Here is a 22,606-nt window from a genome sequence, read left to right on the forward strand (position 1 = left end):
GTGACTTGGGGAGCGCATGGCCTCTGCTGGGTTGCTGGACAGGTACCATATCCAATTGGCTACCCTACCCTCTTTTAATTAATGGCAGCCAAAGCAAAACAACAAAACTTTTGGGTTGCAGTGAAGTCGAGTTGGTTGGGACAGAGGCTGTACTCCAGAGAAATACATAAGGAGCTGGGAGATGCAAAACTTGAGGGGCCACAGAAGATTTCCACCGGCAGATGTCATCATAAAGGCAGGCGCAGGAATTTGTACCTGAAACACAACGGCCACATTTAAGGTTGTGTAGGAAAGTAGGGTTTTTAAATGTATCATAGATAGACAACACAGTCGCTGAATTAAAGTCTGACAGCACTTCAGCCTACTTAGCTACAAAGGGCGTGTGAACTTGCTCAGTAACTGTAGATTGCTCATACCAGGATGAGGAGTTGCTTTTGGCCATGGGTTTGTGGTCAGATTTCATTCTCGGGATGTGGGCATTTCTGGGAAGGCCAGTAATTGCCCATCCCTAGCTCCCCCAGAAAGGTGGTGATGGGCCTTCTTTCAGAACCCCTGCAGCTTGTTTTGCTAGAACTGAGGGGCTTGCTAGGCCAGTTCATTAAGAGCAGTTAAGAGTCAACCTTATTGGCGAGGGGCTGGAATCATATCTAGGCCCAGACGAGGTAAAGAAGGTTAAGTTTCCTTCCCTAAGTGAACTAGTTGGTTTGTCATGATAATCTGACAGCTTCACAGTTACTTCTATAGAGAACAGCTTTTTAATTGCAGATTCTTCTGTCACATTGAGATTTGAACTGGATTATTATGCCTCACTTCAGCAACATGACCACTATGCTACTGTACCTTATACAAGAGGATGAGTGTGAGGCGTTATATGTCTTTCTCTTTGTCTCCTCCGCCCAGGTCTTTCATGTCCCTCTGGAGGAGCGCAGGTACAAAGACAACAGTCAGTTTGGTGAAGGTGAGGAGGCGAAGGTGTGCCTGGACATCATGCAGAAGACGGGAGCCCATATTGAGCTCTCTCTGGCCAAAGATCAGGGCCTGTCCATCATGGTGACCGGCAAACTCGACTCTGTCATGAAAGCAAGGAAGGAAATCGTGGCTCGGCTTCAGACCCAGGTAGCTGTCAGGATTAGTACGTCACTGTTGGTGGGGGGGGTTGGCTTTTTGGCTGCAGTCCTATTTTAATACCCTGGGCCTCCCACTCCTCTATTTTCATGATCAGTAGGAGGTGCCTTGTACAGTAATTGCCTCTTTAAATTCCCCTGTCTTGCTATGACTCTCTCCATTCTCCTTGGAGGGGTTGCGGCACAGATCCAACAGAGATATCAGGATGAAATGGGTCATTTTATGAGGACATAATGCCTAGACTAGCATTGTATTCCCCAGAAGATTAGTGGGTGATCTAATTGAGGTGTTTAAGATGATTAAAAGAATTGATCAGGTAGATAGAGAAAAGCTGTTTCCTCTGGTTGGTATTTGGTTGGAGGAGGGCGTGGGGTGGAGGGAGGGGAGGGCGGGAGGAGTGGGAGGAGTTGGGGGGGAGGGGGCAGGGGAGCAGGGGTGGGCGGGCTGGGAATCCAGAACCAGGGGGCATAACCTCAAAATTAGAGCTGGGCCATTCAGGGGTGATTTCAGGAGCACTTCTTCACATTATTGGGAGAGGAAATCTGGAACTCTCACCCAAAAGCTGTTGAATCTTGGGGGTCAATTGGAAATTTCAAAACTGAGATTGACAGATTTTTATTAGGCAAGAACAATAAGGGTTACAGAGCCAAGACGGGTGGATGAATTTAAGATACAGATTGGCAATGATCTACTTGAATGGCTGAGCAGGCTTGAGGGACTGAAAGGCCCATTCATGTTCATATGTTCCTAAAAGCCTCAAGGCCCACCTCTCTTGACATGCCTTCAGCATTTCGGATACCTCTTATACTGCTCCGTATAAAGCGCCTTGAGCCAGTTTGTTAAATGAAAGCCTCCATATTAGCACAGACTACCATTCTCTGAAAGAGAATAGAATTAACCTTGATTATTGACATGTGAAATCAGAGCATTAACCTGCGAGAGACAGAGAGACTCCTTGGTAACCTGAATATTATTAAATGTGACACTTCAGCCAACATCATGCATGGTTGCCAAAGCTGAATATCAGATTAGCTCAAAGTCATGACCTAAGACAGACTGACACCCATTTACAGTTACCCATACAATTCCTGTATAAATTCCTGTTTGCACACATTTCGGCACATTTTGTCAAGTTAATCTTGAATCTGCATTTGTAAACATTTAGAATGGAAATCCTGTATGTAAACAGTTGCCTGTAATAGTTGCCTGTAGTTGCACACTTTGCCAATAGGTGGCTCCACAGAGTGATTTTTTTTTTCTCTCTCAAATCACTAGTATATAATGGAAAATTTACTTACATCAGACTGTGGGCTCCATGGTCTTAAACAAATAAGTGAAATGATTTGCAAATCTTCTATATTCTGTATCAGCACTCACTATCGTGGCGAGCACATAACCAGCATCCCTCGTTTCACTGGGCTATTTAACTCCCTTAGGCTTCAGCTACTGTCACCATCCCAAAAGAACATCATCGGTTTGTCATTGGCAAGAACGGAGAGAAGCTGCAGGAACTAGAATTGAAGACGGCAACTAAAATCAACATCCCCCGCCCCGATGACTCCAGCAACCAGATTAAAATCACAGGGACAAAGGAAGGCATTGAGAAGTCTCGACACGAGATCCTGCTTATCTCTGCAGAACAGGTACGGCTGTCCACCTTTCTTTTCAAAAATCCAATAATCCTTGTTTGTTTTGACACTTCCTGGGTCTCCTATAGATTGAATTTGTGCTACGTGTCACTCAAAAGTCATGAGATGGCTGCTTGCTGGACATGCGCAGAAAGTTCCACCAATTAAGCTTCTGTAAAAAGATATAGACAGGTTAAGTGAGTGGGCAACAAGGTGGCAGATGGAGCACAATGTGGAGGACATGTGAGGTTAAAAAAACATAGTATGTTTTAAAAGGTGTGAAATCTTGTAAATGTCAATGTTCAGAGGGACGTGGGTGTACTCGTACAATGAGCACAGTAAGTTAGCAAGCAAATACTGCAAGCAATTAGAAAGGCAAATGGCATATTGGCTTTCATTGCAAGAGTTTGGAGTACAAGAATAAAGGAGCCTTGCTACAATTGTACAGGGTTTTAGTGAGGAAGCAGCTGGAGTACTGGACTCAGTTTTGATCTCCATATTTAAGGAAAGATATATTTGCATTAAAGGAAGTACAGCGAAGGTTCACAAGATTGGTCCCTGAGTTGAGAGGGTTGTCCAGTGATGAGAGACTGAGTAAATTGGGTCTATATTCTTTGGAGTTTAGGAAAATAAGAAGTGATCTCAGTGAAACAGTCAAGATTCTGAAGGGAATTAAAACCAGAAAGAGCTGGAAAGACCTCAGCAGGTCTGCCAGCATCTGTGGCAAGAGAAACAGGGTTAACATTTCAAGTCCAATGTGACTCATCTTGAGAACTTCTTTGTGTTCTGAAGGGGTTTGATAGGATAGACACAGAGATTGTTTCTGCTGGCTGGGAAATCTAGAATGCAGTGGGAGGGGGGGGCGGTCACAGTCTCGATTGACACGGGTCGATCATTTAGAACTGAGATGAGGAAGAATTTCTTCACTGAGAAGGTTGTGAATCTTCGGATTTCTCCACCAGAGAAGGTTGTGGATGCTTCATTGTTGAACTTATTTAAGGCGGAGATAGATTTTTACTCTCTCAGGGAATCAAAGGATATGGAGAGCTTGGGGTGGGGAGAGAAAGTAGAGTTGAGGCAGAAGATCAGCTATGATTATATTAAATGGTGGAGCAAGCTCAAGAGGCTATATGGTCTACTCCTTTTATTTCTTATGCTCTTAAACATTGGGAAGACCAAAGCTTGTCTTCAGCACTTGACAAAAGCTCCGGTATTCGCCATCGATTGTGTCCTGCTTCTTAGCCACCGTCTCAAACTGACCCTGACTGTTTGCAGTCAGTGTGTTATTTGACCCTTAGATGAGCTTCCAGCCCATCATTAAAACTGCTTCCTTCCATCTTCGTACTATCACCTGTCACTGCCCATCTGCTGTTAAAATATTCTTTCATGCTTTTGTTACCTCCAGAAACGACTATTCTAAGGATCTTCTGCCTGGCCTCCAATTTTCCACCCTTGCGAGTTCATCCAAAACTCTGCTCCCCGTATCCTAACTTGCACCATGTCCCATTCATCTGCCACTGCTGTGCTCTCTTACTCACAATAAGTGCTTGTCATGGAAGAATGAGCCCAAAGGTCACCTTTTACCTCAAGCTGGTTTATTCTCAAGACAACTCTGCAGTGTCATAGAGTCTTCCACCCTGGAGTGTTACAGCTGAACCCATTTATAGGTGAACCATTGTCCATCACCGGTTTTAACAGTGCAGTTGTCTAAACAATGTAATTGCCAGTCAACAAGAAGATTCTTTTTTTCTCTTTTCTTTATTTCTCTCTCTCTATTTTAGGGGATTGGACCTTGACAATGCAATTAATGATACATTGACAAGCTCACTGACCCATGTTGCCCCCAGGCCCTCCACGCTGCAGATTTATAATCCTCATCCTCCTGTCCAAATCCCTCCATGGCCTTGCCCTTCCCTATCTCCGTAACACCCTCCAGCTCTATAACCCTTCTGCATTCCTCCAATTCTGGCCTCTTGCGCGTCTCTGATTTCCTTCACTCCATCATTAACAGCTGCGCCTAAGCTCAGGAACCCCATCCCTGAACCTCTCCACCTTGCTGCCTTTTAAATCTTCCATAAAACCTAACTCTTTAACCATGCTTTTAATCACTGCCCCTTCGGCTCAGTGATCCAATCTCGTTAACATTCCTGTGAAACACCTCGGGACCTTTTCCACTTTTGCTGTGACCCAGTGAGTAGCATGTGCACCTCTGAGTCACAAGGTCTGGCCTTCAGTGCCATTCCAAGACTTGAGCACAAAAAGCTAGGCTGACACCCCAGTGCAGTACTGAGGGAATGCTGCACTGTTGGAGATGTCATCTTTCTGAAGAGATGTTAAACCAAGGGCCCTGTCTGTCTTCTCAGGTGGACATAAAAGATCCCATGGCACAATTTTGAAGAGCAGCAGGAGATCCAACGTGCAGGCTCCTATGAGATGCAATGGAAACGCTGGAAATGCATCATCCTGTGCATTTTCCACTATTTGCAACACAACACTGCTGATGCCATTAACATTTAAAACCCACGCAGTAGATTGCAGAGCAGTTTGTTACGTGAGGTGAAGCCACTTTTTTAACAATGTCAATTTGTTTTTCTGGCTGCAGCGAGGCAGCCAGTGACCCAACGCCTGCAGGAGGCAGTCTCTGTGCCTATGAAGGACCCCCCCCCCCCCATTGTTGGGAAATTGGCCCAAGGTCAAAAATGGCAGCTGCCAACATAATGACCAAATACTCAGTCCTGGTTCCTCTGCTGTCCTTGAGGTGAGGGGCGTTAGTGCTGCAAAGTGGAACGTACTTGGATTCTGGGCACCCATGTTGGCACCACACACACTTCTGAGTCAGGTACAGCACAGTTTAGATGCCAAGTAAAGCCTCCAAATTCACTGCCCTGCAGATATGTCAGAATCCTTGCCTCAAAAAGGTGCCACTCTTACATTATACTGTTATACTGTGACATTATCCATTCCCACATCAGCCACCCCGTGGTCCCTCTGAGCAAGTCAATCACTGTAAAATTGTGATGTTTGGGATCTTTGCCTCCCTTCCTGTACAGGTCGAATTTACAGCACAGAAACAGGCTATTCAGCCCAACTGGTCCATGCTAGTGGTTATGCTGCACACCAGCCTCATCCCATCCCTCTTCAGCTGACCCTATCAACATATCCTTCTATTCCTTTCTCCTTCATGTGTTTATCTAACTTCCCCTTAAATGTATCATGGACCCCACACTTCACCATACTGAACACCTTTGATGGAACTTGTCTACAGATCTTGTCTACAGTTGGTATCCTAGGCAGCGCACTTCAAGAAGGCTATATCGGCATTGGAAGGGGTGCAGTGCAGATTCACCAGAATGACACCGGGGCCAAAAGGGTTAAGTATTGAGGATGGGTGGGGTCGATTAGGATTGCATTCCCTCAAGTATGGAAGATTAAGGGATGGTCCAATTGAGGCATTTAAGATGATTAAACAGGTGATTAAATTGACAGGGTTGAGAGAGAGAAACTGTTTCCTCTGATGGGGTGGTGGGGGGAAGGGGAGTCCAAAGCAAGGGGGCAAAACTTTAAAATTAGAGCTGTTCATGGATGATCCCATTGGAAATTCTGGAGTTCTCTCCCCCAGAAAACTGGGGGTCAGTTGGAAATTTCAAAACTGAAAATGATAGGTTTTTGTTAGGCAAGAGTATTGAGGGATATGACACCAAACATAGATGGAGTTACCATGAGCTGATTGAATGGTGGAACAGGCCTGAAGGGCTGAGGAACCTACTCCTGTTTTCTATGACCTCAATACTGAAATGGTGAGATGAGTTTCCTGTCCTACTATTGTGGCAACTCAGTCTAGACTGGGATAAATCTGAAGAAATAGGAGCTGGAGTAGGCCATTCGGCCCCTTGAGCCTGTCCCGTCATTCAGTCAGATCATAGCTGACCTGATTGCGGCCTTAACTCCACTTTCCTATCTGCCCCCTGTAACCCTTGATTCCCTTATAATTCAAAACTCTGTTTAACTCAACCTTGAATATATTCAGTGATCCAGCCTCCACTGCTCGCTGGGGTGGGGGGAGAATCCCAAAGGCTAACGAACCTCTGAGAGAAGAAATTCCTTCTCATCTCCATCTTTAACCTTATGTTAAAATTGTGCCCCATATTGTTCTAAATTCCCCCCCATGAGGGGAAACATACTGGAGTCCAGGACAATTTGGCTCCATACCGCTTGGCAGCATCTTGAACATTCCCTGGGTGATCTGGATATTATCTCTGCATACCTAAAAAGAAAGATTGCATTTTAATTCCTGATCGACAACAGCATTGCTGGCAGGGGAGAAGTAAAAAGCTCGCCTGACTGCTTTAACTCATGTTTTCTACCCTGGCACTAGGACAAACGGGCTGTCGAGAGGATAAACCTGGAGAAAGTCTTCCATCCATTCATTGCTGGGGCTTACAACAAAGTGGTCCAGGAGATCATGCAGGAGACTGGAGCTCGTATCAACATCCCGCCTCCCAGCATCAACAAGGATGAGATCTTCATCACCGGTGAGAAGGAGCCCGTGGCCCAAGCAGGCACCCGCATCAGGAAGATCTATGAGGAGAAGGTTAGAACAGCTTCTCTGTATGAGAAAGACACATGTCTTTATATCCCAGCAGGTCTGGCAGAGAGGAGCACAGTTAACATCTAGAGTCTGAATGACCCTTCAACAGAACTAAGTAAAAATAGAAGAGAGGTGAAATATAAGCTGGTTTAAAGTGGGGGGGACAAGTAGAGCTGGAAGAACTTGTCCCACCCCTCCCTTAAACCAGCTTATATTTCACCTCTTCTATTTTTACTTAGTTCTGTTGAAGGGTCATTCGGACTCGAAACATTAACTATGCTCCTCTCCGCAGATGCTGCCAGACCTGCTGAGTTTTTCCAGGTATTTTTGTTTTTGTTTTGAATTTGCAGCATCTGCAGTTTTTTGCTTTTGTCTTTATGTCCCGTCTTAGCCTGTCATACAGATCTCTCAAAGGTTTTAGGCAGTGAAACACTTTTGAACTGCGGGGTTACTCTCTTTCAACTTCCTTAATTAATGCTGTTGCTGCTCTTCCCTCAGTCTTCCTCACTTAATACTCTCCCACTCCCTCAGTTAAATATGTCACACTCCCTTCTCAGTTAAAATTGTTACTCTCCCACTTACTCTCCCTCAGTTAATGCTGTCACTCTCCCTCACTCACTCCCTCAGCTGACACTGTCACTCTGCTCACTCAATTAGTGCTTCACTATCCCTCACATGGTACCACAATTAATGCTGTCACACTCCTCTACTCACTCCCTGATTTAATGCTGTTACTCTCACTCGCTCGCTCCCTCAGTTAATGCTGTCGCTGCCCCTCACTTGCTCCCTCAGTTAACCCTGTCACTCTCCCTCAGTTGAACCTGTTACTCCCTCCCCACTCGCTTTGAACCAGCGACAGTGAAGGAATGGCGATATATTTCCAAGCCAGGTTGGTGAGTGGTTTGGAGGGGAGCTTGCAGGTGGTGGTGTTCCCATGTACCTGCTGCCCTTGTCCTTCTAGATCGTAGTGGTTGTTGGTTTGGAAGATGCTGCCTCAGGAGCCTTGGTGAGTTGCTGCAGTGCATCTTGTAGATGGTACACACTGCTGCCACTGTTCGTCGGTGGTGGAGGGAGTGAATGTTTGTGGAAGGGGTGCCAATCAAGTGGGCTGCTTTGTCTCGGATGGTGTCAAGCTTCTTGAGTGTTGTTGTAGCTGCACTCATCCGGAGTGGTGAGAGTCCTTTGTTGAGACAATCTGTGTTGTAAAAGATTGAAGCATGGCTGAACATATGAGATGTAAGATGTGGAGAGAGGAGAAACTTTCTGTAACCGCAGTGGGGGTGGGGGGGTGAGTCAGGAGGCTCTCGACATATGAGAAATGTGAAAGAATAGCAGTGAAGGTCATTGCAGGAGTGTAGCGCCAAGAGCCTGGATACAATGCAGGAAGAAGTTTAATGATCTAACTCGAGTTGTCAAGGTGAGTGAGTTCAATCCTCAAATGGCATATCTTAGCTTATGCACCACTCGCCTCATCCGCTGCTCAATTAACAACACCGCCTTCACCCTTCCACCATCAATATATCAATTAACACTCAATCCTTCAGTTAAATGGTTTATCTCACCATCTCACACTTTAGCACTGTTCCAAACCTCACACTCATTGCTCTTAAGCGCTGGCAGCTGTTTAATTAAGACAGCCACATCACCCAAACACATTGCAGGACATTCACTGACACCACTTCATTCTTTATTGCAGGAGAAGGTGGTGCTTAAAGGGGGGCAACAAGAACAAACTGGAGGAGGACAAGCACATCTGCAAGGTTTAACACCCGGTGAGGAGGCAGTCGTGGGAAGGGGCCTCGCTGAGGCCATGGCCGCTGGTGTCATTGGAGAGATCAAGGATGAAGGTATCTGCGTACTTAATTCTCTCATCTCATTTCTTCCATACGCCACAATCTCCTCTGTCTCATAGGACGCAGATGACATAAGCACAACCTCCTTACTTTCCCTTGTACCTTTTTCATTTCAGCTTCCCAAGAACTGGAACCATCCCAGTCAGAGGAGGAAGACAAAACAGACGATGAAAAAGAGGAAACGCCATCGCTCGATCCTACAGGCACAGCCACCGGTTCAGAGACCGACACCATACATGTTTCAGAGGCTTGGCTAGAAGAGGGACCTGTGCATGATGAGACACCAGCTGCAAGTGTGCAGGAGCCAGGGCAGGTGGAGAGGCCGGCGCAGGTGTCAACTTGCCGGAGGGCGAGGTTGCACACCAGCTCCGTCGTTGAGGAGTCAGACGAGGACTTTGATGGCCCAGGTTACAGGATACGGCTGATGGGCGTGCATAACCAAATGGTCGGTGCCCTGGAAAGCCTGCCAGAAAGTCTGCGCGCAATGGCGAGGAGCATGGAGGAGTCCAGCTCCAACTTGGCACAGAGCTTTATGCAGAGTTTAAAGCTCGCCCTCTCAAACATGGAGAGGGTGGTGACCCCCGTCAGCCCTTCTGTAGACCCTGCCATGACAGAGCGCCTGATGGCTGACATCGCAGCTTCCATCGCAGCACAGGCAGCTTCCATTAGAGGTCTGAGCGCTGCCGTGGATGCTCAGACCACTGCCTTGCAAGCTCAGACTGCCGCCATCGTGGCTTTGGATACCACTGTTCGCATGGGCTTCCAAGGCGTTAAAGCAGTCCAGCAGTCTGTCATCCAGCGGATCAGCAAGATTGCCGAGGCACCACCTTAGGAAAGTGGCAGTGCCGTCAAGGACGGCAGCACTCTTGCTCCTACCCCTGCCACTCCATCAGTGCCCTTGTTGCCTGTCAAGCAGCCAGCCCAGACTGCAGCAGACCTTTCTAAGCCCAAAGGTGCTTATAGTTTGTTATGGCACGGTGGATGGTGAATGCTGAGCTGTTCAAATCCCACGGGGGAAACTTGAAACAACTGCCACAACTATGTTACAATTTGTATTTCGAGATGCATGCCTTGAATTCAGTAGTTATAAGATCTCCGAATCTTATAGGTTTCTTACAAAACTAAATTAAATCTTTATGAGTCAAAAAAAAAGGTTTTGAGCACATACATAGGTTTATAAGTTACTATTATGATAACTCCTAGCTCCCCTAGTTAATCTAACTCCCAATTACACCTCCATTAAGACAACAGTAAACACACAGGGCAGAAATTCTCGCTCGGCGGGCGGGTGCTTGCCCAACTCGCAGGAGCGTGAAATGATGTGTGTTGACGTTGGCCGAGCGTGCCAAAGTCAACGGGCAGGCGAGCGATAGTTTGGGCGTCTAACCTGACGGTTGGCGGGCAGGCGAAAAGGCCAAGCGCCCTTGACATTTTTTTTTTTGAAACCTCATCCACAGGAGATTTCCAAAAGCAAATGAAAATAAAATAAAAACTTTAATTTTTCATTAATAACATGTCCCTGCTTATGTGACAGAGTCACATGAGGGGACATGTTTTATTTACATTTTTATTTTTTTTTTAATATCCCTTCATCTACCTGAGGCAGCTCCGTGCCTCAGGGAGATTGCACTCGAGCGCACGCGCAAAGTTTGCGCTCAACTCGTTCATACTCCCTCCCCCCTCCCACACAGACAGCGCTCAGCCCTGCCGCTTGCGTTTCATGGTGGGCGGGCCTTAATTGGCTCACCAGCGTGAAATCGCGGTGCGGTGCCGATTGCGGGCAGCAGTCAGCTTCCTAACTGTCCCTGCCCGCCCCCGCCAAGCCTGCCCGCCAAGACCAAAATTCTGCCCATAGATTTTAAAAGACCCAGGGCAAAGTAACACGATACCCTGAACAGTCGAATTCAAAGTGAGTTTTCTTCACTTCAGTTCTTATAGACAGCAACTTGAGGCTTAAGAGGCTGGAGGCTTTTCACACTGGTTAGATCTTAGAATGCCTTCTTCCCTTACACATAACCCCTTCCCTTTTATACATGTTTCTCTCTTTTTAATGTAAGCCTCATTGTCCTAATATGTCTTTTCAACTCTATTTTTCTAATAATAATAATCTTTCATAGTACCAATTTTATTAGTAAGATTTGGGAAAAATAAACACACTGGCTTCTTCTGGCTAAGTGTAACATTTCACCAGCTCTTGAAATTCAAACTAATCTAATTTATCTAAAAATGCAAATGTTTCCTTTACACCTCACATTCTAAAACTCCAGCCATGTTTACCTATTTAACATTTCAAACCTGGCTTCCCTTCTTGATACATCAAAGCCTTCAGACCAGCTCTCTTTAATTCAGTTAAGTTTCACACGCACGCACGCACACACACACAGACACACACTATACCTACTTTGCAATAAATTCCAATACCATTATGAAAATTATTATATTTTCCTGACACGTTCCATCACTCGGATTGCAGCCACTGGATAAGCACCTAGCGAGAGCAATAGGAAAGACAAAGAAACATTGAAGACACGTGCTCAGGGTAATTAGATTATTTATGTGTGCATTATTTAATGAGTATATTTATAAAACGGGTTTGGAATGTATTTTCTGATGTTTATGTGTTGTCAGTGCTTCCACAGCACCAGTGTAGGGAGTATCAGCTTGGATTTTGAATTTAAGTCCCTGGAATAGGAATTGTAGCCACAACCTTCTGACTCAGTGGTGAGAGTGCTCCCCAACGAGCCACAGCTAACTCAGACTACGACATGATAAAGATGAGATAATCTTAGATCTGTAGATTGTAGGAGGATGGATACTCATCCTGGGAGATCCATAACTCCTGAGGTCCTGGGGAAGAGTTAAGAGATGACTTAAAGCAGAGCTCCCCAAACTATTTTTCAATATGACCCCATTTTAACACTTGAAAGTTAATGCAATCCTAATGCTAAACAAAAACAAAACAGCAATAAAGCAGCATAGTAGCATTCAGTATATAATTATTAAAGTCTGTGCATGGTAGATCAACATGTAATAAATCATATAATTATGAAAATCTGTGTTTTTAAATTACTTTATGAAAATGTTATTATTTTATGTACTCGTCACTCCTTTCTTCATCTGAGCCGTCCCAGCTCATAAACCTTGACCAAGGAAGCAACAGAAGCCCAGATTGAGGGTCTTGAGATGGCTGATGTTGAAGTTCAGGTCGTTACGCAGCACCAGGTGATGTAGTTGGGCTCAGACATGCTTAGCCAGCGACACCGAAGCCTCTTGAAAGAATAAATAAATGTGGAGGCGTTGCCACCAGATTCATGGTTGAGAAATAGCAGGGTTAAAGGCAGGGCCAGATCTTGCCTGGGCCTTGTTGCTGGTCCTGGGCCTTGTTGCTGGTCCTGGGCACAGTCGGGGGAGCTCCACACCTCATTTGCAAGTTTCTGTGACCTCAGTGGGGGTCGCGTCCCATAGCTTTGAAACTGCTGGTATAAAAGTCTTGACTTTAACATAAACGCCAATGCGCATAGAACAATGTTGTATTTCGAAGGAGCAAGAAAGTTCAGAGCAGCAATGGCCATAGACGACTAACCTTGAGTTATGGCCTCACTATTTGTGGCCAGGAGGCCCTGAAACAGCCCATGCAAACTAAGACTGCAACTTTTATATTGACCTGGTACATTATTAAACTGGAACCCGTGAACTGTTCATGAGCTGATCCAGGGCAGTCTGTCTGCCACTGTTTCTTTTGTATTTGTTGCTGTGTTAGCATTTTTCTCTGTTATTGGACAGTGATAAACATCTGCAGTGAGGGCATTGCTTTCCTTTGGGTAAATGACGGTGGTTGAAGAAAGAAAAAGCAAACTTTCACTTATACAATGCCTTTCACAACCTCAGGACATCCCAAAGCACTTTGTGGAGATGGAATGTGTTGAGATTTTCAAGGGAGGGGGGGTTCTAATATACAGAACACATACATTCAAATTGTGTGCAGATAAAAAGCTTAAATAATATCCAGGTATTCCTTCGTTCCATCATGTGTGCTTTGCCTGAGGGCAGGTCCTTGACTCATTGCGTGCTGATACTTCATCCTGAGAGGTTGGCAGGTTTTGTCAGTGGTGGTTTGCCACTGCCTTCCACTCTGAGGGGCAGGGCAAGGAGGCAGGACCGCCCAAGTTTACCTCAGCCGGCACAAGAATCGAACCCGCGCTGTCGGCGTTAATCTGAGCTGCACGCTAGCCTCAAGCCCGCTGAGCTAACCGGTCATCCTGGAAATAGCCATTCACAAATTACATGCAGGCTTTCATCCGACTGGGTCAATTTAGCTTGCTCGCAACCGGATCGCTGTGAGTTGCATCACTGCAAGCGTCTAGAACAATCTCTGGGCAGTGAGTCGAACGTGTGGTTTTGTGATTCCACAAGAGTATAACACGCCTCCGCCATTTTGGCAAAAGTAAGTCACCAGATCCGAACTCTGGCAGGAGTGTAAAGCATTCCCTGGAAGTCTGCATTTTTAGATATGCATGATGTTAGCAGCAACTTTACATGGGGGAGCTGGTTATTCATATATATGTGTGTGCGCGTGTGTGTGTATCATTATAGAGTTGCAAAAGGAAGCCTTGGTAGCAGAGAAATCCACTGGGACGAGTGGGGCTCTGGCACAAACATGTTATGTATACCCAGTGCATGTTGTAGCTCGGCATTTTAGAACAGTAAGTTAAACAAAAGTGCTGGCTCAGTAAAAATCAGCCTGAACTTGTTGGTGCAAATTTCACGTTGTACAGCTGTGCCCATAAAAGGGTAGTTTTGCGAGTTTCCTGTGCCAACTTGGAGCCTCGCTACGTGGTAGCATGGCTCAGAGAGGGTTATATAGGTGTCTGCTGTGGCTCAGTGGACAGCACTCTCGCTTCTGAAGTTCGAAGGTTGTGTGGGTTCAGGTCCTAAGCCAGAGACACAAGCACGTAATCCAGGCTGGCACTCCAGTACTGAGGGAGTGTTGCACTCTTGGAGGTGTTGTCTTTCAGATGAACTGAGACCCCCATCTGCCCCCTCTTGTGGAAATGAAAGTTCGCACTGCACTGCTTTGAAGAAGAGCAGGGGAGCCCTCCCTGTTATCCTGACCTATATTTATCCCTCATTCAGCATCACCAAAAGCGGATGACCTGGTCGCTATCACATTACTGTTTGTGGGAGCTTGCTGTGCGCAAATTGGCTGCTGCCTTTCCTAACTTACAGCAGTGACTACATTTCAAAAGTATTTCGTTGGGCTGTAAAATGCTTTGGGATTCCCTGAGGCCGTGGAAGGTGCTATATAAATGCATGCTCTTTCTGATGTTTTCAGTATTACTATACATGATCCAAAGGGAAGAAGCAAACTAAACGGCAAAGTGATAAGATAACGATGGCCGCTGGCTGGCAAATGAATGTGGACCACTGCAAGGGTGATTACATTAGGAAAGAGAAACAAACCCTGGGAATATTAACAAAATGGCTCTAGGCAATAGAACACAACGCAAGAGTATAGGCGGTATAGGCAGGAAAGCTCATTGAAACCAAGAGTACAGCAGCAGGAAGGGCAGGATCCAAGAACTCAAAGGGCAGGAGGTGGTAACACGTGTGAATAACTGAGTCACGGGTATGGCCTCGCCTGGAGTGTACTGTCCCTGGTCACTATTCAACGGTAAGGGAGCCAAGGCATTGTAGGCAATGCAAGAAAGGATATTTAGCCTTTTCTGCACTATTCACTGGGATCAGGACTGATCTGTGTCCCAACTCCATATATCAACCTTTGCCCCGTATCTCATAATACCTTCACTTAACAAAAATCTGTCAATCTCAGATTTGAAACTAACAGTTGATCCAGCATCAACAACCAGTTGTGGAAGAGAGTTCCAAACTTCTATTGCCCTGGAAGGTCTGATCAATTTTTACTGTATACCCCAGTCTATGACATCCCAACCAGCAGAATTAGTTTCTCCCTATTTACCCTGGCTGTTTCCCCTAACATCTTGAAAACTTCGATTGAATCACTCCTTCACCTTCTAAATTCCAGGGAATACAACCCCAGTTTGTGTAATCCCTCCTTGTATTTTAACTCTTGGAGTCCAGTTATCATTCTAGTAAATAGCTGCTGCACTTCCTTCAAGGCTAATAGGAAGGTTTGTAGTGGAGTTCCCCAGTGGTTGGTTTTGATCTTCCTGATATATAGTTCTGCTCCAAGCCACTCACCATCCTGACTTGGAAATATATTGGCAGTTCCTTCACTGTCGCTGGGTCAAAATCCTGGAATTCCCTCCCTAACAGCACATGGACTGCAGTGGTTCAAGAAGGCAGCTCACTACCACCTACTCCAGGGGCAATTAGGGATGGGCAATAAATGCTAGCCTAGCCAGCGATGCCCATGTCCCATGAATGAATTAATATTAATGACCTTGACCAAAGTGTACAGGGCACAAAACTTGCGGATGATACGCAACTTGGAAGCATTGTCAGTTGTGAGGAGGATAGTCCAGAACTTCAAAAGGACATAGCTTGGTGGAATGGGCAGACAAGTGGCAGATGAAATTTAATGCAGAAAATGTGAAGTAATTAATTTGGTTAGGAAGAGGTGCAGAGAGACAATATAAATTAAAGGGTACAATTCTAAAGAGGGTACATGATCAGAGGGACCTGGGTGTTTTTGTGCATAAGTCATTGAAGGTGGCAGGACAGGTTGAGGGATTGGTTAATAAAGCATACAGTATCCTAACCTTTATTAATAGGGGCATAGAGCACAAATGCAAGGACGTTATGCTAATCTTATATAAAATACTGGTCTGGCCTCAACTGGAGTATTGCGTCCAGTTCTAGGCATCACGCTTTATGGAGAATTGATCTTCAGTTACATGGATAGATTGGAGAAGTTGGGACAGTTATCCTTAGAGAAGGGAAGGTTGAGAGGAGATTTGATAGAGGTGTTGAAAATCATGAGGGACCTGTATAGATTAGATATGGAGAAACTGCTCCCGTTGGCGGAAGGATTGAGAACGAGAAGGCACAGATTTAAGGGAATTGGCAAAAGCAGCAATGGAGACATGAGGAGAAACTTTTTCACGCATTGAGTGGTTAGGATCTAGAATGAATGCACTGCCTGAGAGTGTGGTTGAGGCAGGTTCAATCAAGGCATTCAAGGGAGAATTGGATTACTATCTGAAATGAAATGTGCAGGGTTATGGGAAGAAGGCACGAGGTAAATGGCTCCTTTGGAGAGCCAGCACAGACACGATGGGCAGAATGGTTGCCTTCCTGGAACAATTCTGTGACTGTGATATCCTTTCTGTTTGGCATTTAAGGCAATTGAGCCATGAGGAGAGGCTGAAGTGCTGGGGGTTGTTTACTTTGGAGCAGAGGGGGCTCAGGGGGCATGTTGCTTAAATATCCTTTGAAGAAAGCAATAAATTAAACCCCTCTTAATGTGTTGCGAATTGCCAGAACCAGGAGAAATGGGCTTGCTGTTAGCAGGGGTACACACAGATTAGGTTTTAACAGACAAAGAGTGGTAAGTGAAGTAGACTATGGGAGGCAAATTTTAGGAATAAGGAGATATTTAAGGGAGTGGGTGACCAATGGGCAATAGTTTTTTTGTGGTCTGAACAAATCTGTTCTAAACGCTGTCCAGTGTATCTGAGTGACTTAGGAAGGATGTCAAGGCCTTGGAGAGAACACAGAGGAGATTTAGTAAAATTGTACCGGGATGAGAGACTTCAGTTCCATAGAGAGACCGGAGAAGCTGGGGTTGTGCTCCTTAGCAGAGAAGGTTAAGGGGAGATTTAATAGAGGTGTTCAAAATTATGAAGTGGATATGGGTAGGGAGAAACTGCGTCCACTGGCAGAAAGATTAGTAACCAGAGGACACAGATTTAAAATAATCATCAAAACACAGAGAAACTTTTTTTTAACCCAGTGAGTAATCAGGATCTGGAATGCGCTGCCTGAAAGGGCATTGGAAGCAGATTCAGAAACAGCACCTTCCGAACCCGTGACCTCTGCCATCTAGAAGGACAAGGGCAGCAGATAGATGGGAACACCACCACCTGGCAGTTCCCCTCCAAGCCACTCACCATCCTGACATGGAAATGGATACATATCGCTGTTCTTTCACTGTCACAGGATCAAAATCCTGGAACTTCCTCCCTAACAGTGCTGTGGGTGTACCTACACCATATGGACTGCAGCAGTTCAAGAAGGCAGCTCACCATGAAATTTTCGAGGGCAATTAGGGATGGGCAATAAATGCTGGCCTAGCCAGCGATGCCCACATCCCATGAATGAAATTAAAAAAATCTTTCATAAGGGAACTGGATAGATGGTTAAAAACAAAGAAAATGCTATACTATGAAGGTGAAAGCAAGGGAGTGAGATTAACTAGGTAACTCTTTCAGAGAGCTAGCACTGGCACGATGGGTTCAAATGGCATCCTCCTGTGCTGTACAATTCCATCATGATTGGTAGTGTGCATGGTTTGTGTAATAAAATGGTAGTGTGCATGGTTTATGCATGGCCTGTAGACCAGGCAAAAATGTAACATACATGAAGAAACGCAAGACAAAGAACGCCTGCACCAAAGAAGGTTTATAAGTTTGAGTCCAGGGCCGGTGCTCCCTTTTGATCTCAAGTGGAGCCGTGTGTGAGATCCCCTGACTTTCCTCAGCATCGCTGGGTGAGGACTTTTCAAATAGAGTAGCAATCACAGACACCCCCCCCCCCATCCAAATTATAATGCTATAAAATACACCTAATCTGAAAGTAGGGGAGACGGTGACGGTAGTGGTAATGTCACAGGACTAGTTAACCCAGAGGCCCAGGTGAATGCTCTGGGGTCATGGGTTCAGATACCACCATGGTAGCTGGCAGAATTTAAATTCAATTAATAAAATCTGGAATTGAAAGCTAGTCTCAGTAATGGTGACCATGACGACTATCATTGATTGTTGTAAAAACCCATCTGGTTCACTCATGGAAATCTTTTGGCCTGGTCTACATGTGACTCCAGACTCTGAACTGCCCTCTGAAGTGACCTAGCGAGCCACTCAGTTCAAGGGCAATTAGGGATGGGCAACAAATGCTGACCTTGCCAGCGATGCCCACGTCCCTTGAAAGAAGCAAACAGGTATTTACTAACCGATTAATTCCAGATATGGTGGTCTTTGTCTTTACAAAGGCACCTCTTCACACCTCCATGCTCCATCCCTCCCAGGTGAGACAGCCAGCCCACTCTCTGCTCCGTCTGTGCTCCCATCTCCCAGCATGCACCAAGTCAGCCCCCAGCTTCACTTATTGCCCATCTGTGAGGCTGGCCCTGCTTGGTATGTATTATTTTGCCTCCCCACCCCGGAATGTTGCAGACTCTCAACTTGTGAAGCACTGTGCTAAGGGGTGGAGCAGTCAGCCAGGGTTCCTGTTCCCTGCTGGTGATTAGTGCTCCAGGCTGGAAGTGTTTGTGTGTGTGTGTGTGTTGGTGGGTGGGTGGATAGAGGTTGAGGAATAACTTGGGCTTCTACAACCATCCCAGATCTCTGCGCTCATTCAATTCTGGTCCCTTACTCATCCTCAATTTTAAATGTTCCATCCGTGGTTGCTGTGCCTTCAGCTACCTGGCCCCTAAACTCTGGAATCCCCTTCCTAAACCCCTCCACCTCCCTCTCCTCCTTTAAGTCTTTTCTTAAAACCTACCTCTTTGACTGAGTTTTTGGTTATCGGCCCTAACACACACTATCTCGTTGCATGACTCAGTGTCAAACTTTGATTGATAACACCCCTGCGAAGCCACTTTAAGCATTTTACTCTGTTGAAGGTACTATATAAATGCAAGTTTTGTGCTGGATTGTGATGCTCTTGCTGTCAACTAGTTCAGTGCTGTGCTTCTACTCTGTAGGCTCACTCTCAAAGGATGGTTCACAAGGGCGTAGTGCCCAAAACCCTACCCGGCAAGGAGTCAACATGGCTAAGAGGAGAGAATTGCCAGAAAGTTAACGAGCCTTAAAATGTTCTCTTTTGTTTGATTTCGAGCTGACTTTTGTGTTGGGTTTGGCATCTGGCTAGTTTTCAGCTGTGTCTTTCTGTCAACAGAAACGGAAAACCACAACGATATCGGTCGAGGTGAAGAAATCTCAGCACAAGTACATCATAGGCCCAAAAGGTAACACCCTGCAGGAAATACTGGACATGACCGGGGTCTCCGTGGAAATGCCGTCACTGGAGAGCAGTTCTGAGACCATCATTCTCCGAGGGGAACCTGACAAACTTGGCCCAGCTCTGACTCAGGTCTATGCCAAGGTAATCCTAGTGGTCCCTAACAGCACACTCGGGCTCATGTTAATATTTGGGTGTATAAATCTCTTCCACACCACCCCCATAGACACTCGTTTTGGTTAACCACTCTCAAAATTGCAACTAGAATGAAGAAGTCTTGCTACAACTGCAGAGGGCTTTGGTGAGACCTCGCCTTGAGTATGGTGCATGGTTTTGGCCTCCATATCTGAGGAAGGATATACTTGTCTTAGAGGCAGTACAGTGAAGGTCCAGTAGATTGGTGCCTGGAACGAGAGGATTGTCCAGTGATGAGAGGCTGAGTAAATTGGGCCTTTACTCTCTGGAGTTAGAAGAATGTGAGATGATCTCATTGAAACATAGGAGATTATGAAGGGGTTTGACAGGGTAGACAGGGAAAGAATGTTTCCCCTGGTTGGAGAATCTAGAACACGGGAGTTCAGACTCAGGATAAGAGGTCAATTATTTAAGGCTAAGATGAGGAGAAATTTCCTCACTTGTAAATCTGCAATTTCCTATCCCAGAGAGCTGAAGAGGTGCAGTCATTGTGTATATTCAAGGCTGGGATAGATAGATATTTGAGGGAACCGAGGGAGGGACAGAAAAGTGGAGCTTAGGCAGAAGATTAGCCAGGATCATATTAAATGGCGGAGCAGGCTCGAGGGGCTGTATGGTCCAGTCCTGCTCCGGTTTCCTCTGATTAACTCCTCGGATTGTGCCAGTGCTTCTCTTTGTCCAGGTGCTGGGGGCCATATGAGAGTGAAGTTGGAAACACTTCCCTCCTCTCTGCACTGGGGCAGGGCAACTGAGATCAAAAATTCAACAGTGAGAAGAGGGCAGTTCAACCTTGCTTCACCAGTGGCTTGATGCTAAAGCCTTGATTGCACGATTGGTTGCACTTCAGTACCTTGATGCTGTCTCGATAGTACCTAATACTTTGACACTCTGCATTAATTACATTCCAGTGCCCTGGTATTATGTCTTGTCCAGGCACTTGGTGCTATGTTTGGTCACTTTGCATGCATTGGTTGCACAACTTAATTATGTTTCAACGTCTTGTACCACATTGCCACCCACATTGTGGTAGCATTTCTATCACTTCACATCGCTCTTAAAAAGCACAGCCAAGATAAGAAACTTGCTATTTGTGCCAACAAGGGCCCTATACACTGAGCACAAACGATTGTCTTGGTGGCCACACTACTCATGTTCAAGAACTGCCCTTTCAACTTGGTAATATTCATCTCAAACCCCTCAAGACATTTGGTGACCCTCCTTAATACATTTCCTTTCCTCCTATTGTTTAAAATCCATGCCGGATGTGATCAAGTTTTGATTTATCTTGCCATCGTTCCTATCCTGTTCCTCCTCAGTGGTCTCCAAAGCAGTGAGGCTGTCATCTTACTCTTTCCATGTTAGCGTGAGCCTTTCACTGACCTTTCTGTTTTCTCTTTCCCCTTGGGCTTTAAGGCCAAGAGTGTGATGGTGGCTGAAGTAACAGCACCGGCTTGGTTGCATCGCTTTATCATCGGCAAGAAGGGACAAAACATTGGCCGCATTACCCAGCAGCTGCCCAAGGTAATCATTGGGTCATCACCAGGCAACAGCCTTTTGTGTCATCAAAAACTTTCATTTATATAACACCTTTAACATGTTAAGAAGTCCTCAGGCACTTTGTTATCACGAATCACACCGAAGGTATTATGGACAGATGACCAAAAGCTTGGATCAAAGAGGTAGGTTTTAATGAGCGTCTTAAAGGAGGAGAGAGAGGCGGAGAGGTTTATGGAGGGAATTCCAGAGCTTAGAGCCCAGGCAGCTGAAGGTTTGATTGCCCATTGCAGAGCACTAAAATTGGGAATGCCCAATCGGCCAGAATAGGAGGAGTGTAGAGATCCCGGAGGGCTATAGGGCTGGGGTAGGTTACACAGATTGGGATGGGGAGAGGCCATGGACGATTTGAACATGAGGATGAGAATTTTAATTTCAAGGCTTCGCCTAGGCAGGAGCTAATGTAGTTTAGCGTACACAGGGCTGATGGGTTAACGAGGTTTGGTGTGAGTTAAGCTACGGGCGCCAAAGCGTTGGACGAGCTCAACTTTACTGATGGTGATAGTTGGGAGGCTGGAGGGAAGAGCGCTGGAACAGCCGAGTCCAAGGGGAGCAATGGCAGGGAATGAGGGTTTCAGCAACAGACGAGCTGAGGTAGGGCAAACCTGGGCACTATTATGGAGGTGGAAGTATGACGGGCAGGATATAAGGAAGCAGCCTGTCCTGTAAGTGAGCCTAACTGATTTTCCTGTAGTCGTTATGCTCAGATCGTCCAATACAGCCAGGCGCAGAACCAGGAATTGTACCGAGGGGCGTCAGAATATATGTCATCATTTTATTCCTGTAGTCACAAGTAACGTGTATGTCTGGGTTATATGACCCATCTGGTGCAGGTTCATATCGAGTTCACAGATGGTGATGAGAAGATCACACTGGAGGGCCCAACAGAGGAAGTGGAGATTGCTCAAACCCAGATCCAGGACATCATCAATGACCTGGTCAGTATTTTATTCAGTACTTTTTACCCCCATAAAATGCTTTGCCATTTCCCCCCCACTGTTCCGCTGCCCTCCATATCTTGCCCTTTCCTCACTTTGCCTCACAAAGTCCAAGCTACGGGGCATTCAAAGTAATGACCGCTTTCACCTCCCGCTCTTTTCAGCCTTGATGCCGCTGTGCTGCAGCTCTTCCTACGTACTTTGAGGGGCTGTTGCTGGACGATGAAGTTTTGGACAATCCGGCTTGTGGCTGGCGAGTGACCTTTTGGCTTTGCTTTTTCCCTTTCAGCTGACGCGCATGGACTACACGGAGATCACAGTCGAGCAGAAATTCCACCGTCATCTAATAGGGAAGAATGGAGCAAATAGTAAGTTTCTGCGTGCGTGCCCGGCGTAAGCTGAGGGTGCGCTTTCTGATTCCTCTAGAGTCTAACCAATTGCGCATAGGCCATTCAGCCTATCATGTCTGCACTGGCTCTCCGAAAGTGCTATACCCACTTAATCCTATTTTCCTGCTGTCCCTTAGCACTCCTCTAAATTTAGCGTTCTCAAACATTTACTTGT

The 22,606-nt window shown here is 45.9% G+C and overlaps 1 protein-coding gene across 7 annotated transcripts in view; it reads left to right on the forward strand.

Annotated features, from left to right (window-relative positions):
• The window catches only part of hdlbpb (high density lipoprotein binding protein b), a 100,423-nt gene that overhangs the window by 27,457 nt on the left and 50,360 nt on the right, over positions 1-22,606 (forward strand). For all 7 annotated transcript variants that reach the window (XM_041178858.1, XM_041178861.1, XM_041178859.1 and 4 more), the window contains exons 5-11: positions 901-1,116; positions 2,562-2,768; positions 7,129-7,344; positions 19,293-19,499; positions 20,964-21,071; positions 21,938-22,042; positions 22,332-22,410. In XM_041178858.1, coding sequence (XP_041034792.1) covers positions 901-1,116; positions 2,562-2,768; positions 7,129-7,344; positions 19,293-19,499; positions 20,964-21,071; positions 21,938-22,042; positions 22,332-22,410 — 1,138 coding nt within the window. The remainder of the gene's footprint in view (positions 1-900; positions 1,117-2,561; positions 2,769-7,128; positions 7,345-19,292; positions 19,500-20,963; positions 21,072-21,937; positions 22,043-22,331; positions 22,411-22,606) is intronic.

Source organism: Carcharodon carcharias, chromosome 33 (assembly GCF_017639515.1).
Source record: "Carcharodon carcharias isolate sCarCar2 chromosome 33, sCarCar2.pri, whole genome shotgun sequence".
NCBI classification, from domain to species: Eukaryota; Metazoa; Chordata; class Chondrichthyes; order Lamniformes; family Lamnidae; genus Carcharodon; species Carcharodon carcharias.